We start from the raw sequence: 22457 nt of genomic DNA on the forward strand, positions 1-22457 counted from the left end.
TTAGCTGTATCTTCACCTGTTGGGGGATCTACGACTTGTGCTTATATGTACCCAACATGTGAAATTTTTGTTGGGGATGTTCATCTGTATATTGATTTACTGTCATTGAATATTGATCACTTTAATGTGATATTGGGAATGGACTGGTTAACAAAATACCATGCTACCATAGACTGTGTAACAAAACAAGTTGTTTTCCGTCCACCCAGACTGCCTGAATTTGTATTTAACGGAGTAGGAGTAGTACCTCCCCCATATCTGATTTCATCCATGAAAGCTCTCAAACTGATTAGAAATGGGTGTAAAGGGTATCTATGTTCTGTATTGACTGTACCTACTGATGATAATACTGATGTGACCAATATTTCTATAGTCAAAGAATTCCCAGATGTTTTTCCAGATGATCTGCTAGGGGATTTGATTGACAAGGAGATTGAGTTCACCATTGATGTAATTCCGGGTACATAGCCCGTATCTAAAGCTCCTTACAGAATGGCACCAACTGAATTGAAAGAGTTGAAAGTTCAGCTGCAAGAATTATTAGATAAGAAGTTTATCAGGCCCAGTACTTCACCGTGGAGCGTGCCAGTCTTATTTGTGAAAAAGAAAGACGGCTCACTGAGACTCTACATTGACTACCGTGAATTGAACAAGGTGATAGTGAAAAATAAATATTCATTACCTCATATTGATGATTTATTTGACCAGTTACAGAGTGCCCAAGTGTTCTCCAAAATTGACCTTAGATCTAGATACCACCAGTTGAAAGTCAAGACAGGGGACAGAGAAAGACTGCATTTCGAACGAGGTATAGACACTACGAATTTCTAGTTATGCCTTTCGGAGTTACCAATGCACCTGCCGCATTTATGGACCTTATGAATAGAATTTTTAAACCATTCCTCGATGACTTTATTATTGTATTTATAGATGACATTTTAATTTATTCCAAAAGCATGGAGGAACATGAACATCATTTGAGAATTGCCCTACAGACCCTAAGAGAACAGAAACTGTATGCTAAACTGACTAAATGTGAATTTTGGCTTGACAATGTTATGTTTTTGGGGCATGTAATCAGTAAAGATAGAATTTCAGTTGATCCACAGAAAATTGAAGCAGTAGTGAACTGGCCTAGACCGACAAATGTTACTGAAGTCCGAAGTTTTCTAGGCTTGGTTGGGCATTATAGAAGGTTTGTCAAAGATTTCTCCAAAATTGCTCTACCACTGACACAGCTAACTCAGAAGAGGATATCATTTGACTGGACCGATTAGAGGGAATCAGCTTTTCAAGACTTGAAAATCCGACTAGTGACTGCACCGATTCTCACCATACCCTGAGGTACGGATGGTTATACTGTATTTAGTAATGCTTCTCATAAGGGTTTGGAATGTGTTTTAATGCAGAATGGGAAAGTTATTGTATATGCTTCCCAACAACTGAGACCACATGAGAAGAACTACCCGACCCATGATCTAGAACTTGCTGTAGTAGTGTTTGCACTAAAAATTTGGCGTCATTACCTTTATGGGGCGACATGTAAAGTATACACAGACCACAAAAGTTTAAAGTATTTCTTCACACAGAAAGAACTGAACATGAGGCAGCAGAGATGGTTAGCACTGATAAAAGACTATGACCTGCAAATTTTGTACCATCCAAGAAAAGCTAACACCGTTGCTGATGCACTGAGTCGAAAATCGATTAGAAATTTAACCTGTTTACTCACCGGGGAGAAAGAATTGCTATGTGACCTTGAGAGACTTGAAATTGAGATTATTTTACGTGAACAAGGTGGAACCTTAGCTGTTATTTCGGCTCAACCGGAACTGATTGAAGAGATTAAAGAGAAACATCAACAGGATGACTTCTTGAAGAAGATCATCGAAGAACGGGAATCTAAACCGAGGTCGGATTTCAAATTTGAGAATAATGTGTTGAAATTTCAAGGAAGATTGTGTGTACCGAATGATCTTGAACTGAAAAGAAGAATTCTGCAGGAAGGCCACAATTCTAAACTGTCTATCCATCTAGGAAATACGAAAATGTATCAAGACTTGAAATTGAATTTCTGGTGGCCGGGAATGAAGAAAGAAATTGCTGATTTTGTGTCAAAATGTCTTCATTGCCGACAAGTTAAAGCCGAACATCAACGACCCGCAGGTTTACTGCAACCCTTACCGATACCGGAGTAGAAATGGGAACATATCACTATGGATTTTATTGTTGGTTTACCTCGCTCCAGTAAAGGTATGGATTCAATTTGGGTTATTGTTGATAGATTGACTAAATTTGCTCATTTCTTACCTGTCAAAACAATTTATAATGTGGACAAATTGACTATACTCCATATTGATGAAATTGTGAGATTGCATGGAGTACCTGTGTCCATTGTTTCTGATAGGGACTTGAAGTTTACATCAAGATTCTGGCAAAGTCTGCAAACTGCATTGGGTACAGATGGCCAGTCAAAAAGAACCATCTAAACTCTGGAGGATTTACTGCGGATGTGTGTTCTTGATTTCCAGGGAAATTGGAAAAGTCATCTACCCTTAGCTGAATTTGCCTACAACAACAGCTTCCATTCAAGTATTGGTATGGCGCCTTTCGAGGCTTTATATGGCAGGAAATGTCTATCTCCAATTTGCTGGGCAGAAGTTGGAGATAGGCCTTTGCTTGGACCCGAGATCGTACAGGAAACTACTGAAAAGGTGAAACTGATTCAACAAAGATTGAAAACCGCACAAAGCCAACAGAAAAGTTATACGGATGTCCGAAGATAAGACAGAGAATATGAAGTAGGTAATCATGTGTTTGTAAAAGTGACACCGATGAAGGGCCAGACCCGTTTTGGTGTTAAAGGCAAGTTAGCGCCGAGATATGTCAGACCATACGAGATTATTGAGAAAATCAATCCGGTGGCGTATCAAGTAGCGCTTCCTCCTGAAATGGAGCATATGCATAACGTGTTCCATATTTCTATGTTGAGGGAATACCTTCGGGATCCCTTCCATGTGATTGAGCCTACCCGTGTAATGCTAAGTAATGACTACACTTATGAAGAACGACTTATTCAGATTGTGAACAGACGGATCAAGAAGTTGAGAAACAAAGAGATTTCGTTAGTGAAAGTTGATTGGCAAAACCATGGTGGGGTGTATGCCACTTGGGAAAGGGAAGATGATATGATGAAGAGATATCCTGAATTGTTCCCACTGAGTCCTGTTTTCTTCCAGAATGAAGGTAATTCGAGTTTGGAGGACCAAACTCTTTATAAGGAGGGGAGACTGTAACAACCCTCAGCACTGTTTACTGATAACACTACGGATTAGTGCTAAACTATGATTAAGCATATTGATTGACTGACTGACTGAATTACTAAACTGATTGATTGATTGTGCTAGTTTGAATGCAATTATATCTATTGACTGTTAAATTATCTGTTCATGTTTTATGCTTTAAACTGCAAATTGAAGGCCTTATCGGTGGCCGAATATGAAATTGATTGATGTTTTGTGCTAATTAAGATTTATATGATTTTATGGTATATTTAATTGAAATGTAATTTGATATGATTAAATTAGATTTAATAAAGCTAAATTACAAGAGTTGGCCTTATTTACAACTATGCCACTTAGTGGAGTTTCATGAGCCTTTTAGTTGATCTCTAATGCTAGCATTACAACAGTTCATTAGACCATTTTTCTTAGACTTAGCCGACTAGAGAGAGAGAGCTAGGAGAAGAACTTGATTTCAACCAAATTGCTTGGAAACTTGGTAGAATTGAAGAGAGAATTAGCAAATTGAGCCTCTAGACTTGTAATTGAGGAACCTAGGTAAGGATTTCAACCTCTCATTGATGTATTTATGTATTATCTTGCATGGTTCTTGGGAGTTTAGTGATCTAAGTCAAGTTTTGGTCTAAAAATGTTGAATTGAAGCTTATCTCATGCATGCATGTGCATCTCTTGAACTTTAAGGTTGTTTTCAAGAAAATTCTTTCATGCATGTCCATATTATTGTTATAGTCCATGAATTCATCTTGTTATAGAAAGAATTGGCTCATTTGTTCATGTTTTGGAAGATTGAAGTTGATTTAATTCATACATGTTATGTTTTATATCATGTTCATGGAATTTGTTTGAATTTGTGTTCAATTGAACTACCTTTGGGCCTTGATTTTACAAATTGAGCTTTGAATCATGTTAAACTATGAATTTACAAGTGTTTTCTAGAAAATTGGCCCAAGAGGATCGAATTTAATGTATTAAAATTTGATTTTAAGCTTGAGGTTCAATTTTGGAAATTCCAGATTTTGGAGTCCCGCTCGAGCGGGATAAGTGGCGCTCGAGTGGGAAATTCGTGTATCCAGCACTTTTGTTGTGTTTACAGTCCGCTCGAGCAGGGTTTTGCACGCTCGAGCGAGGACTTGTGTCACACGCTCGAGCGGGTGTCGAGCGCCCATCGAGCGTGATTTTCACATATCCAGTACTTTTGAGGTCCGCTCGAACGGGAAAGTTTAGGCTCGAGCGGAGCCTTTTGTTTGCATGTACGCTCGAGCGGGACCTCTGTTTTTTGAAAATTATGAAAATGTTTTTAAAGTGCATATTTGCATCCTCATTCCATCTTAGGCATTTCTAGGCCTAGTTTAAGGCATCTTAATGAGGATATTGATGTAAAACCACACTGAGGCAAATTAGGGATTAAGTTATTATTTTTCCAACTGTGTAGCTTAGTGTGTTCACTCTGTAACTGTGTAGGGTTGGCATCCGAGGACGCGTACTAACTTATCTGTAGCCCAGAACTCTATGAGTAACAACGTTGTAAAGATATGTTCAATAATGATTATCTTCTGAACAATTGAACTATACTGTTTTCTGAAATGATATTGTTACTGAATGAATGATGTCCTATTTGTGAACTGTATTCGTGGCATCCATAGCAACCTACTGTTACTGTACTATACTGCTACTGTCACAGAGATCTCTGTCGGTTCCCATGTTGGAAGCACTATTGTTTACTGATATGATGGCCATCAACTGATTGTTCGGTCTGATAAGACCTACTGTACTGTTTTGCTATTGGATGTACCACATATGACTATTATAGTTTCTGAATGACTGTTATGGCCCGAAATATGAGCCACAAACTGAATGACTGATATACTGTTTAAATGATTGTTTTCAATATTGAAAGGATATTCATTCTTAACCTCTTTACGCATATGTTATTCACTAGGCTTTAGCTCACTGCTCATATATATATGTAGGTGTACAGGCACCAGATCGTTACTAGAAGCGTCAGGATAAACTCCAGTTTTGTCAAGCCAACCAACGTGCCTCACTGAGAGGTTCCAAGTCCTTCAAACTAAGGTTTTTGGGGTGTTTTAGTTTTCCCCCTTTTTGTTTATGTTTTGTATTGACTGAATGATGTTGTACTGTACTGTTCTAATAGGGATTAAGTCCCTGTCCTGAATGATTGTATATATTGTACATACTGTTTTGGTACTAATTGTATATATATATATATGAAAAGTCTTTTTACATACAGACTGTCACAACTCATTGGACATCTTTTAATTACTGTTTTGGCTTCCGCCAGCCCCTGTACTCCGTATTACTGTATTACTGTTAAGTAGGCCTTCGGTAATCTCGAATTACTGTCCGGTTACGGTGCTAAACCCATAGGGGCTTGTGACAATTCCAAACTCATTAAATCACTTTGATATTTATAAAAATATTTTAGAATACTCAAATACATGATCATTCATAAATTATTTTCTCAAAACCTTATGACTTTACCAAAATTGAACTTAAACCTCCATGCATGTAAGATTTACAAGATTTACAAACTTCCCTCCCTCTCAAAACTCATGACTTTAACACAATTGAGTTCAAAAGCTCCATGCATGCACAAAACTCTTTTCCAAAACATGAATTTAAGAGTTAAAACATGATGAATCAAAGATGCATGTACCAATTAACTCATAATTTCAACATGATGATAGAAATCAACCTCAACATGGAAAAACTCAACATATTTATGCATGCATGTAAAGCTACAACACTTCTTGACTAAAATACATGGAAAAGATCATATATACACCATGAACTCAACTCATCTTCAAGAATTGAGGGTTAAATTCTTACCTAGAGCCTTCAAATACACTAATTCTTGCCCAATATTGACCAATTTTAGCTAATCCTCCAAGTTTCTCTTCAATCTCTACACTTTCTCTCTCTAGATGAGATGTCACTCTCTCTCTCAAATTAATTTTCAGATTTTTGTACTTAAGAATGAAGAATGTTGAGCTCAAGAATGAGCTTAATGCTCATATATATAGCTAGGATAGCCTAATACATCAATTAGAACATTAGGCTAATTAAACACAACTTAATTAATCAAACTGAATCAATTTTTAGTCAAACTTACCAAATACTTCTAAAAATTACAATTAGTCTATTCATGTAGCCAATTTTGATTCTTGAAATTATTTAAGCCATCAATTTCAAAATCTTAATGGAAATCATAACAGATAGTTTTTAAATCGGACAGATATACACAAATTAATCACATGGCAGATATCACAATTAAAACTTAGCACATAATTAACAAATCATGATATGCATTTTGGTTGCATGTGTGATCTCCAAGATGGGGTAGTTGCGAAAATTGCAAGCTTGAAATTTGTAATGAGTATTTGGTGGATTGTAGTGGTGGTTGTGAATAAGATGCAACTTTCGAATCTTGTGAGTTAAGCCTGTAGACACCCTATGTTGACTAACCCTTAGACTTTAGGTGCTTGCAAGCCTCTCGATGATGAAACGATACTTACTTCATCTTTTGAATATTTAAGGGTGTTTGGAGTTACTGGGCAAACCTGTTTTGACCAAAAATTAACTTTTTATGAAAATGACTATTTTGGGCACACCACTATGATATTATTTTTGGAAATAATTTGTATATTTGAAATTATTTGTTATCTAAAATTGTAAATTTAAGATTTATTTTATTTATTTCTATTAGGAATAATCTAAGGGAGAATAGAGATAAACTATTCCTACCTAGAAAGGTTTTTCAAAAAATACAAATCCGCCAAGTGTTGAAACCTCCTTACTCACTTCCTCCTCCTCCTCTTTTTTTTTTTTTTTTTTTTCACCTTCTCTTTCTTTCTTTTCTTTTCCAACCAGCTGTACATGTACCACATGAGAGGACTTGTGTTTTAATTTAATTAGAATTTGTTATTATATATATATATATATATATATTGCACGTAATATGATTGGTCCTCTTTCTCCTTCATTGTCTAGTCTAATCACTTCAATCCTATCCTACTAGGTCTTGGCTTGCAAGGATAGCTGATCTTTTTTATCTGAGACAAACAAAAGGTTTCAATAGGTGTAAGGCTTAGTTTGGCTACTCCAAAAAAAGTGCACTTATTTTATCTTTTTATCTTTTTTGAGTCACATCAATCAACATCTCCTCTCTACTTTTTCTACACATAATACAAAAAAAGTCAAAAAATACACTTATTTAGTCTTTCCAAGTTAGGCCTTGCAGCATCCTTCAATTTTCTATTTTATTATTATTATTATTATTATTATTATTATTTTCAACTAACTTATTTATTACATATAAATTCCTAACTAAATTTTAGTTTTTACAGCATTAATTAAAATACTGAAATTTAACACAAAAAAGAAAGAAAATTAATTTAAAAGAGTTAAAAATTAGTACTAATCATGACGCTACTATTACTAGAATTCAATAATTTAATTAGCACTATTAAAATCACTTAATATTATTTTAAATAAATTAATTAGCTATCTAAAATCACTTAATAATGATAGACTTAGCTATCTAAGTCTACTATTATGCTCATGGGCAAACTTTGTTGCCTAACAAGGCCCAGTTGACTCCCAATTGACGTTTTTGATAAAAACTCAGCTAATACTTTTGAAAAATCTCGCCAACTTGGACTTAATTGGACTCTCCCTTATCTAAAAGATGCCAAAAAAAAAAAAAGAAAAGGTGAGTTAGATAAAAATAGATTTAGGGGTAAAATGATCATTTTGAAAAAAAGTTGATTTTTGGATGTAAAAGAGGTGATATAGTAGCTCATTGCAACTCAAAGCATCTCTAAAGTCAAAATTCACCATTTCATCATCAAGAAGCATTTAAGCGTCTATATCTTTATGGTTAAATAAAATGGTGTGTCTATACAGTGCCTCAGTAAGTCTTGCCACAGCGATTGTATCACAATAGGTCTTACATCATTTAGTTTTACCTTGGTCACTTCTACCACTGGTAGTCTTTTCGGATCTAGTTAGTTGGTGCCCATTAGGTTCTTCGTTGACCTATTTTCCTTAAGGTTTTGCCCATGCTCCTTTTATCTAAAGTATTCTTCCTGTCGATGCGACTTTGGTGGGAAAGTCAACATTTTAATTTCCAACCCTTTACAATGGTTTAATAGTGGTGGCAATGGAAAAGGAAGTAAATAGGATATTTATAGAAGGAAAAAAAACTTAAATAAATAAATACGACAAATTGTGACAGTAATCCTGTACTTTAGTTCTTGTGTCATTTTGATCCCTGTAATTTCAATTAACTCGATTTTAACCTTAAATTTATGACTTTATCTCAATTTGGTCTAATTAATAATAACTCTTAGTAATTTTTTTTAATGAAAAATTGTCATATTTTTAAGAGTAAAATTATAAACCTACTTAACTCAGTAAGTTAATCTCAACCAATTCAATGATCAATTTTCGTCAAAATCGCTAACGACATTATCATTTGGACCAAATCAACATAAAATCTAAAATTAAGGGTCAAAATTGAGACAATTGAAAGTGTAAGGACCAAAATGATACCAGGGGCAAAATGTAAGTGTAATTTGCCCAAAAAAATACAAGTGTGGTTTTGTAATCCTATCTAAAGATTGAATGGTTTTGTAATTACTTTTGTATTCTTTCACCTGTGATGTAACTTTTAAAAAGTTTTCAATGATCTGTAACTGTTCGCCCAATAGGTCATAGTTTCCCTAAACTATTTTAGTTTTTCTGTATAATTCAATTGTGATTCTGGTTGAGAGTAAGCATGGTCAAAATATCAAAATTATGGATTTTTTTTTATTATTTACTTTGTCAACAAGGAGATAGTGAACAACTTCAGAGTTCAAGTCATCCAAATATTCAAAATAGAAGTTACAATAACATTTTTGTAAATACAATCATCTTATTTGTCATTAAAAAAAAATTTTCAAAAAATTCAAACAGTTTCTTGACAATATCAACTAAGGGCTCCACCTTTTATCTTATATGCCGAGGAGCTAACTTTAATTCCTTGTTTTCATCTTGAACTCCTTGAACAATGAATTATGTGTTAAGATGTCCTCGGACATTCAGCCTGTGAAAAACACAAAAGTAGAATGAGCTTCAAGTAAACTTTTAACTTGTAAAAACATATGATTGTATTTTTTTTTTAATCCAAAAATTTGTAATGCTTCCCTATACATACTTGATCTCCTATCTGAATTAAAAGATGCACTCAAAGCGCTCTGTGAACTTTCATAGCCAGACTGTTGCAATTGAGGGTCGCTTATCATCTCCTGCAAAAGATTGTTTTCAGTTTCTTTAAGACAACATTAAGATTATAGCATCACGGAACCAACCAAGAAGATTCTTGGTTCAATTGAATCTCATTTGTAGTCTTACAGATAAATAAAATCTCGCAAATATATAATAATATGTGGATTTATTTTTGTCTTATACAAGGAATGAAAGGAACAATTCCTTCCAATCCAACAAGTTTCATTGAATCTCAAAAATCAACTTAGAGAGAATAAGATGAAGAAGATATAATTTTGAAAAAATACAAAAACTAAATGCAAACGAGCTAGCTTATCTACGTCCATGGCATGGCATGGCATGGAATGCATTAGAGCATTAGGAAGTAAGTTAGGAACTCACTTGAGATGTGGAAACTTGGCTCTGATATAGTGAGGTCCTTGGAGGAGTACTAGTACTACTACAACTAGTGCCACCCAACATCATGACACTATTGTTGTTGCTACTAGACATATTATCTTCTGCGAGGTTGCTCAATCTATTAAGTTCAGGTAACACGATGGTCTTAAGATCTGGTCTGTCTTTTCTTCTGAGCTCTGCACATTTAAGAGATAGCTTGGCAAACTTCAAGGCCTCTTCTACTGGCCAATCAGTAACAGATGGGTCAAGCATTTCAGAAAAATTACCCCTCTCAATAGCTCGTTCAACATGATGAGTCAAACCCATAGGAGGCTTGGCTGTAACTATTTGGAGCAGCATGATACCAAGGGAGTAGATATCAGACTTAATTCCAAGCATGCCAGTTTGTTGGTACTCTGGGTCTATATAACAAAAAGTTCCAGCAGTTGAGGTCATGCGATATTGAGTTACGCTGTTGGCTACAGATGGAGGAACCAGCCTGGCTAACCCAACATCACTAATCTTGCTAACAAAATTACGGTCAAGCAGAATGTTTGCAGGTTTTAGGTCACGGTGGACTAGTGGTTCTGGCTTTGTTTGGTGGAGGAAAAGAAGGCTAGTGCCAATTTCTGCAGCAATTCGAAATCTTACTTGCCAAGGAATAACTGGTTTGTTCCCTCGCCTAAAGAGACAATCTTCTAAGCTCCCGTTAGCCATGTACTCATACACCAAGCAACCATACTCTGGGCAGGCTCCAAGAAGGAGAACCATGTTGGGATGCCTTATGCAACTTAGGACTTCAACTTCTTGCTGAAACTGCGATCTTCCTTGAGCTGCATCCGGACGAAGAACTTTTATTGCAACTGGTGTATGATCCAAATAACACTTGTACACTGGCCCATAACCTCCTTCCCCAATTTTGCGAGATTCGGAAAAGTGATCTGTTGCTGCTTCAATTTCCTCTATACTGTATTTACGGTACCTTATATCACTATGTGCCAGGGTATCTAGTACCTTATTCTTTTCCTCAGCTTCTTTGTGTGCTTTCAATTCAGCATTCATTCTTTTCTGTGCTTCCAATTCTGCAATCCTCTGAGATGCTTCTGCTGCCTCAATGGCTGCCTTAGTCTTTGCTTTCTCTTTCTCGGCAATTGCCAATGCTGCTTCCTCAGCTAATTGTGCTTGTTCAAATTTCTGTTGTTCCTCAATTTTCCAACGATGAAGTTCCATTGCCTATAATGCAACAAAAAAATTAATATTATTAGATTACAAATTAAATTTCAACTTAACTCATGCTAGTATATGTAGGAGGCCTTCTATCGAATTTTTTTTCTTCATCATTTTATATCACCAGGTGCGTGAAACTATATTATTTTTCTTCATTATTTTTTTAGTATAGTTTCCAAACAAGGAACCAATCATGAGTATGCACATAGGTAGTGATATAAAACGGTGACCAAAAGAATAGGTGAATTAGCTTTTTTTTTTTTCCAACTGGCTTTTGCATGCTATTCCTTCTGCCCTGGTTCAGGGCTAGTTTCAATCAAGCACTAGCCTGAGGCTGACCTTGTGACCCAGGCAACTAGATCTTCTCCACGACCTGTTCAATTGGACCCAACTATAGAGCGCACTTTTTCTATACTTTATTTATTGAGGCTGGAGAGACCTCAACAACTTGACCCTACCAATAGACTTTTGTTGGGAGCTAAGATGCTTCCTAGCCTGTTAATTGCACGAGACTACGTAATTGTAGCTATCAGTTAGTTCCCATCCCGCTGTTCCTGACTTTAGGAAGGAATAGAGTAAGGGATGACCTTATTGTAACTATGAGCTCTTGTAGCTCTCCTATAAAGTGTTAAGCAAATTGCCATACTAAACTGTAAGTTATATAAAGTTTCACGTATATGTATTGTATATATTCGGATTACAAAATTAATGCCTGTATTTGCATGCTAATAAAACCAAGGATCAAATTTAACCTTTGATTTTAAATTTCAAGTATATCTTTTTTTGTTTTTTCCTAACATTTTGTCCCTATATTTGATAAATTTTTAAAAAATTAATTACACAATTTTAGATAACAATGATCTAAAATCAAATGTAATAGGAAAATCAAAACTCTAAAAGAACAAACCCAGTCAGTACCTTTTGTTTTGCTGAGAGTGCTTCTTTGCAAGCTGTGCTATACATCTCCATTGTCTGCTTGAGCTCTTGCTTGAGCCTCCTCATCTCAGCTTCCACTTCATCCTGCAAGTTTTTATTTATTTATTTATTTTTTTAATTTTAAGGAAAAAAGAGTATTGAGTTACTAGTAAGGGCATCCTATAATGATTTTTGTTTTGTTTGTATTTTAGAAATTGATTGTACAAGTACAATAGTTTATATATACCAGGTTCTGTGATGATGACCACGACGCAGTGTTACTTTCGGAGCCAGATGAGAAGCCATGCATATAGTTTGGATCAGATGACTTGGATGCTGAGAATGATGACCCAAAGCTGCTTCTGTTGTCTGTGTCAGAGCTACATGAAAGTCGAGGAGGTGCCCCACCCATCATTTCTTGACTATCAAAGGGATACATACGTTCGGTGCTTGGTCTCCCAGAGCTCACGAATGATATGTCTGTATCAGAGATTGAAAGCTCCGCATACGATTTGTTTGATGCTTTATTTCTATTGAATGGTGACCTGCACATTAGTAATTCAAACACCTAACTATGTTACTTCCATTTATTTATTCTTTTCCTTTCTTTTTTTTCCCCCTTTCCAGAAGTCTCTTTGCATTTTGTATGGTAGCCATGATTGCCTTGCCTTATAATTAAGCAAAGCATCCACTACACTACCACTACCACTACCACTACCACAATCAAAATCACATAGTTTCCCTTATTCAAGCATCTCCTAGCTAGGTTAACCAAGTATATTGTACTTATGCCTATTCATTTCAACCGAAGCAAGACGGTTATATTACATTTATGTATATATATATATATATGTTAGCTGCACACATACAAGTCTTAACTTTTTATTTATTTATTCCGGTTTTCTTATTATATCATTATTTCTCAATTTCTTGAATGAATTAGTAAGTACTTACTTGATCTCTGTGTCTTCAATCAAGTTGCGAGGTGCAAATGGTGTCCTCTCAGCTATTGAAATGGGATGAAATCCAGATAATTTCTATTAGCAACAATGACAAAACTCTCTTCATAGATAACATGATGTTATATTAAAAGTTACAGAAGCAGACCTCTTGTACCATAATTTTGAATGGGTCGTACATCGAGTGAACTATGATATGGAATGATTTGGTTCTGTAATGGGCGGGGTGGTGGGTTTGGAACTGGGATGGAGGCAGATCTTACCGATGAAATTTTGCCTTTTGAGATGACATACACACTGCAGAATTCTGGTGCTCCCTTTGAAACATTGGTCGAAACATCTGAGCTCTTAAATCTTCTGTCATGAAAGATGATCATTAACGACTTTCATTGTAAATTAGTATGTCTAATTTAGGTACAAACACTGCTTGATTGATGAGTATCAATGTAAACCACTTCTGTTTCCTATTGGTCTGATTCTTACAATTCAATCAAATGTTGTGGCACAACCTAGTAGATTTTGCAAAATCGGAAAAGGTCTAATTACCTTCCTTGAATACATAAAGAATTTTGAGTGTATAGTGAAATTGGTGGTCAATTATCACGGAAGAATTTGAATGCTAGTTTTGACACACATTTGAGTCTCAATGTCAATGTTGGCACAAAACTACTTGAATCCTAGTAAGTGGCTATGTAGAAGTCATTAGAATAAAATAATCAAAACTTCAATTCTGTTGTTCTTTGAGCGATTTGATAGCATTTGCTGTTTTTTATTGTTATTTATGTGCATGAATGTGCACACGCATGCATACACATGCGCGTGAGGGTGTGACTGAGCTTCAGAAAGATTTGGTTTTCTTCATTGCTATATATTTATATTTCAAGAGTGAAGGCCAGAAGTAATTTACCTCATAAAGCTATTCTTCGAGGGGGAACCAACTACCAGAGTCTCAACTAAGTTGACCTTAACATAATCACATATGGCTTTTGCTATATCCATGTCTTCCAAGATGACTTCATTACATTTTATCTGCATGGAACTAAATGTCAACGTCAAGTAAGCAAAACGAAAAAGAAAAGCATTTTGATTCTCTCCAATCCACCATTGGTTTGGTTTGGCCTGTAGGGCCCATCATTGAGCTCACTTCATTGATTCAATCCTTTCATTTTGCAGGCCTTTATGTTCTAATCATCCACTCCAAAAATAAAATTGATCTAATAATTGTAACTATATTATTTCAATACTTTTCTTCATAAATGGACAGTGATGTAGACTACTTTTCTACAATATATATATATATATATTATTTTGAAAGTAATAATTAATTATGAATATTTTGGTTTAGTTCTAAAATATTCTATAGTTGAACATTGAAAAGGCATATGATTATATTAATTGGGAGTTCTTATTTGATATACTTAACAAGTTTGGATTGGGACCCAAATGGGTGAGTTGGATGAGGTCTTGTGTTTCTTTGGCTAGGATCTCAGTGCTTGTTAATGGCTCACCCACTTTTGAGTTCTACCTTGAAAAATGGCCAAGGCAGGGTGATTCACTCTGACCTTTCTATTTCAACATTGTGGCTGAAGGCCATAATATATTGTTGCAGAGAGCCAAAGAGATGGGGCTATTTAAAGGAGTAGTCGTTGACCCAAATGGCTTGTCACTTTCACATCTTCAATTTGATGATGACACATTATCTTCTATTAAGCTGAATGGGTGGAGTTGGTAACTTTAAAGAGAATACTTAGGTGCTTTGAAGTTACGTCTAGATTAAAAATTAACAATCACAAAGTGTAATGTGCACTGTTGGTGTTCCTTATGCTATTGTTGCAGATTTTGCCTCAAAGTTAGATTGCATCAGCCAAAGGATTTCAATCAAGTATTTATGATTAGCTTTTGGTGCTAATCCTAGTAGGCGGATCACTTGGAAGCAAGTTTTACACAAGTTCAAGTAAAAAATTGCAGCATGGAAAAGAAGGCTCTTGTGTTTTGCTGGTAGACTCACATTGTTAAAATCAATACTTTCATGCTTACCAGCCTATTCTCTGTCTATTTTCAAAATGCTAGACGGTGTTGCAAGAGAAATTAACAATATTGAAGTTGATTTTTTTGGGGGAGGGACAGGGGTTACATATTTAAAAGGAAAGGTTTATATGGTAAGCTGCAGGAGGTGTCTAGAAGTAAGGATCAATGGGATCTAGGCATCAGAAGAATAAAGGTTGTGAATGATTGATTGCCTACTTAAATGGTGATGGAGATTTTATTCAAAAAGATACTGCTCTATGGAAAAGATTGGTGTGCAACAAATATATTGTTAAGGTAGGTTGATGGTTAGATACTAATTCAGTGTTAAGGATGTTAGGGAATCGGGAAGCCCACAAGGGCACAACTATACCGGTCCAATTCATCGAGGAGAAACTATAGAGTCCACAGATGCCATATTAAGGCTCCAAATATATTATTTGGAACTCTTACCCACTTAAAAACTTAAGCCTATAAGTGGAGAGCCCATCTAATGTATATTAAGACCTATCTCTTTTACTTTTTGTCCAATGTAGGACTTTACCTTCACACATGCTCCAACAATCTCCCCATCCTGTGTAAACCAAACATCTGGCCTCTCTTTGCTCCATCTTGAGTCTTGATCTATCATTAGCAGGTTCATGATAGATCATATGAACTCCCCCTTAATCTTGATCTATAACTCTCAAACATCGAGTCCAACTTGGGCCACCTACACACACTCCATCATGAGCCACCATACTTCATTGAGAGCCATCTTATCACGGTCCAACCTTGCCAAGTGTACCAGGAATTTTCTTTGTTCCATCAAAAGTCGTCATGGATTTTTCTTGCACCATTGAGAGCCTCTGTGCGAACCCAAGGCCAATAACATCGATGCTTTAGGAGACCCCACCTATAGATCACTAGCCATTGACTCTGATACCAATTGTTAAGGAATCAGGGAGCCTACAAGGGCACAGCAATACCAGTCCAATTCATCATAGAGAAACTCCAGAGTCCACAGACGTCATGTCAAGGCCCAACATACATTATTTGGAACGCATACCCACTTAAAAGTTTATGTCTATAATTGGAGAGCCCACCTAATGTATATTAAGACCTATCTCTTTTAGTTTTTGTCTGATGTAGAACTCTACCTTCACACATTCTCTAACAATTTATAGGCTAGCCTCAAACCCAATCCTAAATTAATAAGGAAATCAAAACCTAAACTAACAAGTAAAATCTTAACCAACAATGAAATAGTTTAGAGTCCAAATCTAACCAATCACTAATTTCCTTATTTCCTTTTCCTAATTTGATTAGGTTTAGTCTTGTTTAAGGCTTCACCAACAACAATCTCTCACTTGGAGACTGATCAAGACATGAACAATCTTCACCCCATAACTCTATAGAACACCGCATTGACTCGAACCGTTAACCTCACATGCCAATGCCAACTAAAGCTGCACATAGCTTCAACTTCTCAACTGTAACCACCTTGGTTAACATATCTGTAGGATTTTCACTTGTGTGGATCTTCTCCAAGCTGAACTTGCCATCTTCTAAGAATGAACGAAAAAAATGGTACTTTACATCAATATGCTTTGTTCTTGAGTGAAATGCGGAATTCTTCGCAAGATGTATTGCACTTTGACTGTCACTATATTTGCAATCATTGAACTTCTTCCCTAATTCACCTAAGAAACTCTATAGCCATACCATCTCTTTGCAAGCTTTTGCAATTACAACGTACTCTGCTTCTGTGGTTAACATAGTTACAATCATCTACAACTGAGAGACCTAACTTACTGCAGCACTGCCAAGAGTAAACATATATCCTGTCATGCTCTTCTTATTATCAATGTCACCCGCTAGATTAGAATAAACATACCCAAGCATGCAGATTTCCGTGTCGCCATACCAAAGAGTCATATCACTCATACCTCTAAGATACCTAAATAACAACTTGACAACTTCCCAAATGCTCTTTCCTAGGATTGTTCATGAATATGCTAACAACTTCAACTGCATAGGTAATGTCTAGTCTTGTACATATCATGGCATACATCAAATTGCCAATGGCTAAAGCATAGGGTACCTTCGCCATGTATTCTCGCTCTTCATGTGTGGTTGCACTGTGATAACCCCACCATGTGACATACTTATATGTATTTAATTTTGAGTTGTGAATGTGTGCCTTACATTTAATTTGCATGTATCTGATTGATTTGTGAATTATATGTTATGATTTTTGTTTTGAATTTGAAATTGAAAGCCATAATTTTTAGAGCCTTTTAGAAAGTTGAAAGCCATAATTTGAAATTGAAATTGAAAGCCATAATTTTTAGAGCCTTATAGAAACCGAAATTGACAAGTTAACTAGGTTGTCATAATTTTTAGAGCCTTTTAGAAAGTTTGATTAAAATTCAGTTCAGTTTAGTAAAACTAAGATTTGTTTAATTAACCTTAAGCCTTAATTAATTAGCTTAATATTTAATTAATGTAATAAGCTAATCACATGTATATATTTGAACCTTAAGAAGAAGATGAACTTATTTTGGCACTCAAAAATCTGATGGAGAACTTAGAGTGAGAAGGAGGGTTCATCTTAAAGAGAGAGAGCTAGAAAACTTGAGGAATTGCTTGGAGGATTGAGGAATTAAGAAGAAGAGGTTAAGATTTTGCTATAACAAGATAAATTCAAGACTCTAGGTAAGAGTTTAATCCTTAATTTATGTAATCAAGTCATCTAGCTAATGAATTCAGGAAGAATATGAGGTTAATTACAAGAAAATAGCTTTAAGATGATGAATTTGAGGTTTGACATGCATGTATGTATCAATATGTAAAGTTCTTTCATTTTGATCTTGACTTTTGCTATCTATGTTTGAATTGAGAGTTGAATCATACATGCATCCATGGTTCCTAATGTTTTGAAGTTTAATTTTATGATTTGACAGTTATGGAAAAGAGTTTGAAACTAACTTATACATGCATGGAGATTTGAGTTCCAATTATGAAGAATTCATGAAGTTTTGAGCTAAGGGTTTGGAATTGGTCATGTGTTTATGTTTTAACAAGTGTTTTCATGGTCTAGAACAAGCCATGCAAGAGTTTTTGCTTTGGAATTGAGTTTGGAGCATTTTTTTTTCATGTTTTGAAAACCAGAATTCGACCTCATCGCTCGAGTGATGAAATTACCACTCGAACGCACAATGAGAGCTTCCAGTATTTTTGCAGAACATTCCACATCGTTCGAGCGACCAATTGTGCTCTCGGGCGACCTCAGTTTTAATTAAACTTGGCTCGAGTAATCAACGAATCTAGATTTCAAGCATCTAGTACTTTTGCAGACCATGAGATTCGCTCAAGTGACCAATTGTGCGTTCGAGCAAACTGCCAAGTTCCAATATATTTTTGAAAGTCATATTATGTTGATATTTTCATTCTTATTCCTTTCCGAGCATTCTTAGGCATGAGTTAAGCCTCTCAAATGACTTCATACGTTAGAACTGGACTTAAAGGGATTGAATAAAAAAGAATGAATTGATTTAGCCACGTGTTACAATGTGTGTATATGTTTGTGCTGTGTAGGTTGACCTACAGAGACGTGACAACAATGTAATTGCTGTGAGTAATATTTTAGTACAGAAATTTTTGCATAATCGATTTTCTAAATGTTCTATTGTGGTAAGCTTTTCTGAATTTATAATTTCGTAAGTATGAATGAGCTTTCTATCTGTCCGATTATCATGATATCTGTAACTGTGATTGACGATGTATGAATGTATATGACGGACCCAAGGTCATTCTATTTATCTGATAAGATGGACCCAAGGTGATTCCGAATATCTGAACAGTCTATGATATTTGCTATATGTTTGATAAAATGGTCATTATAATGATCTGACACAGTTGTAATCAATAGAATACGACTTTTGCTTTTGATGATGGTCAACTAAAGTGTGCCTCTTGATGAGGCTTTTACTTTAGTTATTGTTTGGTCTTGTATGACCATGCTTTGTATATAACTTTTTGAGCTCCTTTAAGAAGATGATGACTTGTAGTTATGTAAGTCTTTTGGATGTGTAACTGTGTTTGTATGAATGTATATTGGATGTGGGTTATTAACTTATAAGTATTCTGATATAACATATATGTACAGCTCGTTAGATAAATTTTATTATATCATTATTTGCTTCCACTGTTGGCCCCATATACTTAATTATGTTTTGAATTTCTATTTGAGGCTGTAGGTAATCTCATGATTACTAGCCAGTTATGATCCAAACCTCTAGGGGCGGGTTCAGGTCGTGACATGCACCTTGTTCCTTTGTTAATCTGAAGTGGCTTGCTAGCGGTGTGCCTACAGGCTTTGTGCACTCCATGTTGAATCTATTGAGTACTTTTTCAATGTATTCGACCTATGATAGCTTCAATTTCTTGTTCCTCCTATCCCTGCTAATTCGCATCCCTAAGATTTGTTTATTGTACTCAAATCTTTCATTGCGGACTCTTTGGACAACTCCTCATTGAGTACTTTTTCAATGTATTTGACCTGCGATAGCTTCAATTTCTTGTTCCTCCTGTCCCTGCTAATTCGCATCCCTAAGATTTATTTGTTGTACCCAAATCTTTCATTGCAGACTCTCTGGATAACTCCTCATTTAGATTAAATCTTTCATTCGCATCCATGCTTGAACCTACAACAAGCATATCATCTACATACAAGAGAAGTATTAAATATAAAGTGTCAAGCTTTTTATAATAACAACAATGATCATTACGACACTAATGGAAGCCTGCACTTGCCATGAAGCTATCAAACTTTATATACCATTGTCTAGGCACTTGTTTCAGCCCATATATACTCTTCTTCAATTTACATACCAGATTTTCTGTCCCAACCACCTCATAGCCCTAGGGTTGATGCATATAGATATTCTCTTCCAAATTACCATAAAGGAATGCAGTTTTAACATCTAACTACTCTAGATTCAAATCTTCAACCTCAACAATGCTAAGTACAGTACAAATTGTAGAAAACTTTACCACATGAGAGAAAATCTCGGTATAGTCAATACTTGCCTTCTGTTGGAAACCTTTCACCACCATTTTGGCCTTGTATCGCATAGTACTATTGGGTTCTTCCTTCAATCGGTAAACATATTTATTTTATAGTGCAAATTTACCTTCGGGCAATTGTACTAGTTTCCAAGTTTGATTTGTCGTGAGAGACTCCATCTCATCATCCATTGCGAGCTCCTACTTTTCCCTAGTTTCAACCTGTAAAGCTTCCTCGTAACATTCTAGTTCACCATTATCCAGTAACGATAGAAAATATAAGGAAGGAGAATAATGATCAACAGGTTTCGTTTCTCTTGTTGACCTCCTAAGAGATTTAGGAGTTTGCATCTCAATGGGTGGTGTCAACTGCACATTGGTGTCTTGAGGTTTCAATACATCACTATTAGAAATCTCCTCAAGTTCAACCATTTCAGGTTATTTAGTCTTGTCATCAAGCCTATTCCTATACATGACAGACTCATTAAACACAACATCCATGCTTCCAATTATTTTCCATCTCCCAAAATTGGAAACCATAATTACTAGAGCCATACCCAATAAAGATGCATTTACAAGACTTGGGATCTAACTTACTTCTTTTATCAGAATCAATGTAAACAGAATAGATACAACCAAATATTTCTAAATGCAACAAATTTACGCATTTACCAATCCACGCTTCTTCTAAGATTCTGCAATTCAGGAGAACTAAACGACCTCTGTTAATCAAATATGCTGATGTATTCACAGTATCTACCCAAAATTATTTTGGCAATCCAGCATTAATCCTCATGCTCCTAGCACGTTCTAGGATTATTTAGTTCATGTGCTTAGCGACACCGTTTTGCCGTAGGTTGCCAGGAATCGTCGTCACATACTCCCTACAATTGTCAGACTTGAGACACTTTAATTTTGAACTTGTCTCATTCTCAACCAACACTTTTCATTTTTTGAAGACATCAAACACATCATATTTGTTCTTCAAAAAATTACCCACAATATGCATAGCATTATCAATAATGGTGACAAAATAACTAAAGCCCCAAGAGATCTTACTGGAGATGGACCCCACACATCTATATGAACTAACTCCTATCGTTCTGACTTTCGTGATCTTAGAACCATGGTGAAACTAACGCTTTTCTATTTTTCTAAGGCAGTCTTCGCAAAAATTACAATCCAAAGAGTTCAAACCCAATAGTTTCCCCTTTGACATCAAAACCATCATTCCTTTTTCACTTATACATCCAAGTTTGCGATGCCATATGCCATTTCGACTTATGATGATGTTACCTCAATTGCACTAAAGGTACCTGACGTTATGTAGAGAGTACCTTCCCTTTTTTCCAGGAGCCACTACCATGGCCCCCTTGGTCATATCCACGTATCATCCACAAATATTGTCACAATACCAAAATCAGTGAGTTGACCAACATAAATTATATTCTTCTTTAAACATGGCACATGTTTGACCTCATTAATTTTCAAAGTTGTTCCATTGGGCTAGTTTATGTATACTTCGCCCTTGCCAATTATGTTACAGGCTTCATCATTTCCAAGGTACACCTTTCCAAAATTACCTAAGACATAATTGTGGAGCAACTCCTTGTGCGAAGTAGCGTGAAACGACGCACTAGAATCAATCACCAACTATTCTTCATGAGTTTCTAAAGACAACACGAGTGCTTCAAAACCATCTTCATCAGAAACATTTACGAACACCTTCTCTCTTGATTATTGTGGTTTTGTTTCTTACCTTTGCAATCCCGCTTTGTGTGACCAGTCGTACCGTGACCCAAGCACTTGCCTTTAAACTTTGGTCAAGATGGAGATCAACCATTCCTGAATTTACTTGTGCTTCTCTTCTTGTTGTTGCCCCTATTGGGTTTCCTTCCTCTATCATCAATTGCCAATGCAACTAGAGCTTTCAACATTATCTTTTCTTCGGGTGTCTTCACTCATAAACAAACCCACTACATGATCCATGCTCAAATTTTTCGAATGGGTAGAATTGCTCACTACAATAACCAACGAATTCCAACTACCAAAAAGACTCGATAGTAGTGCTATGGCCTTGACTTCTTTGTCAAACGAGATACTAACTGATTCCAACTGACTAATTAGTGAGTTGAAATCATTAATATGTTTAATCGCAACTCCTCTTTCGGACATCTTTAAGTTGAGCAACTTGCTGATCAAATGGACTTTGTTCATGGTTGAGGGTTTCTCATACATTCATGACAGAACAACAACCATCAAATCTTCGGTTGTCTTTTCATTGGGAATATTAAACACAACTGATGTAGCA

At 35.7% G+C, this 22457-nt stretch overlaps 1 protein-coding gene across 1 annotated transcript; it reads right to left on the reverse strand.

Annotated features, from left to right (window-relative positions):
- Positions 1 to 9406: 9406 nt before the first annotated feature.
- On the reverse strand, positions 9407 to 15740 carry LOC114310513 (U-box domain-containing protein 35). Its single transcript, XM_028256525.2, has 9 exons — positions 15642 to 15740; positions 13980 to 14101; positions 13221 to 13429; positions 13068 to 13119; positions 12361 to 12658; positions 12117 to 12218; positions 9975 to 11204; positions 9523 to 9613; positions 9407 to 9411 (listed from the first exon to the last, which is right to left on the reverse strand). Exons 1-9 carry the CDS (start codon positions 15738 to 15740, stop codon positions 9407 to 9409), a joined length of 2208 nt encoding a protein of 735 aa, XP_028112326.2.
- Between the last annotated feature and the right edge of the window lie 6717 nt (positions 15741 to 22457).

The sequence above is a fragment of the Camellia sinensis genome, chromosome 13 (assembly GCF_055761805.1).
Source record: "Camellia sinensis isolate YWXY chromosome 13, ASM5576180v1, whole genome shotgun sequence".
NCBI classification, from domain to species: Eukaryota; Viridiplantae; Streptophyta; class Magnoliopsida; order Ericales; family Theaceae; genus Camellia; species Camellia sinensis.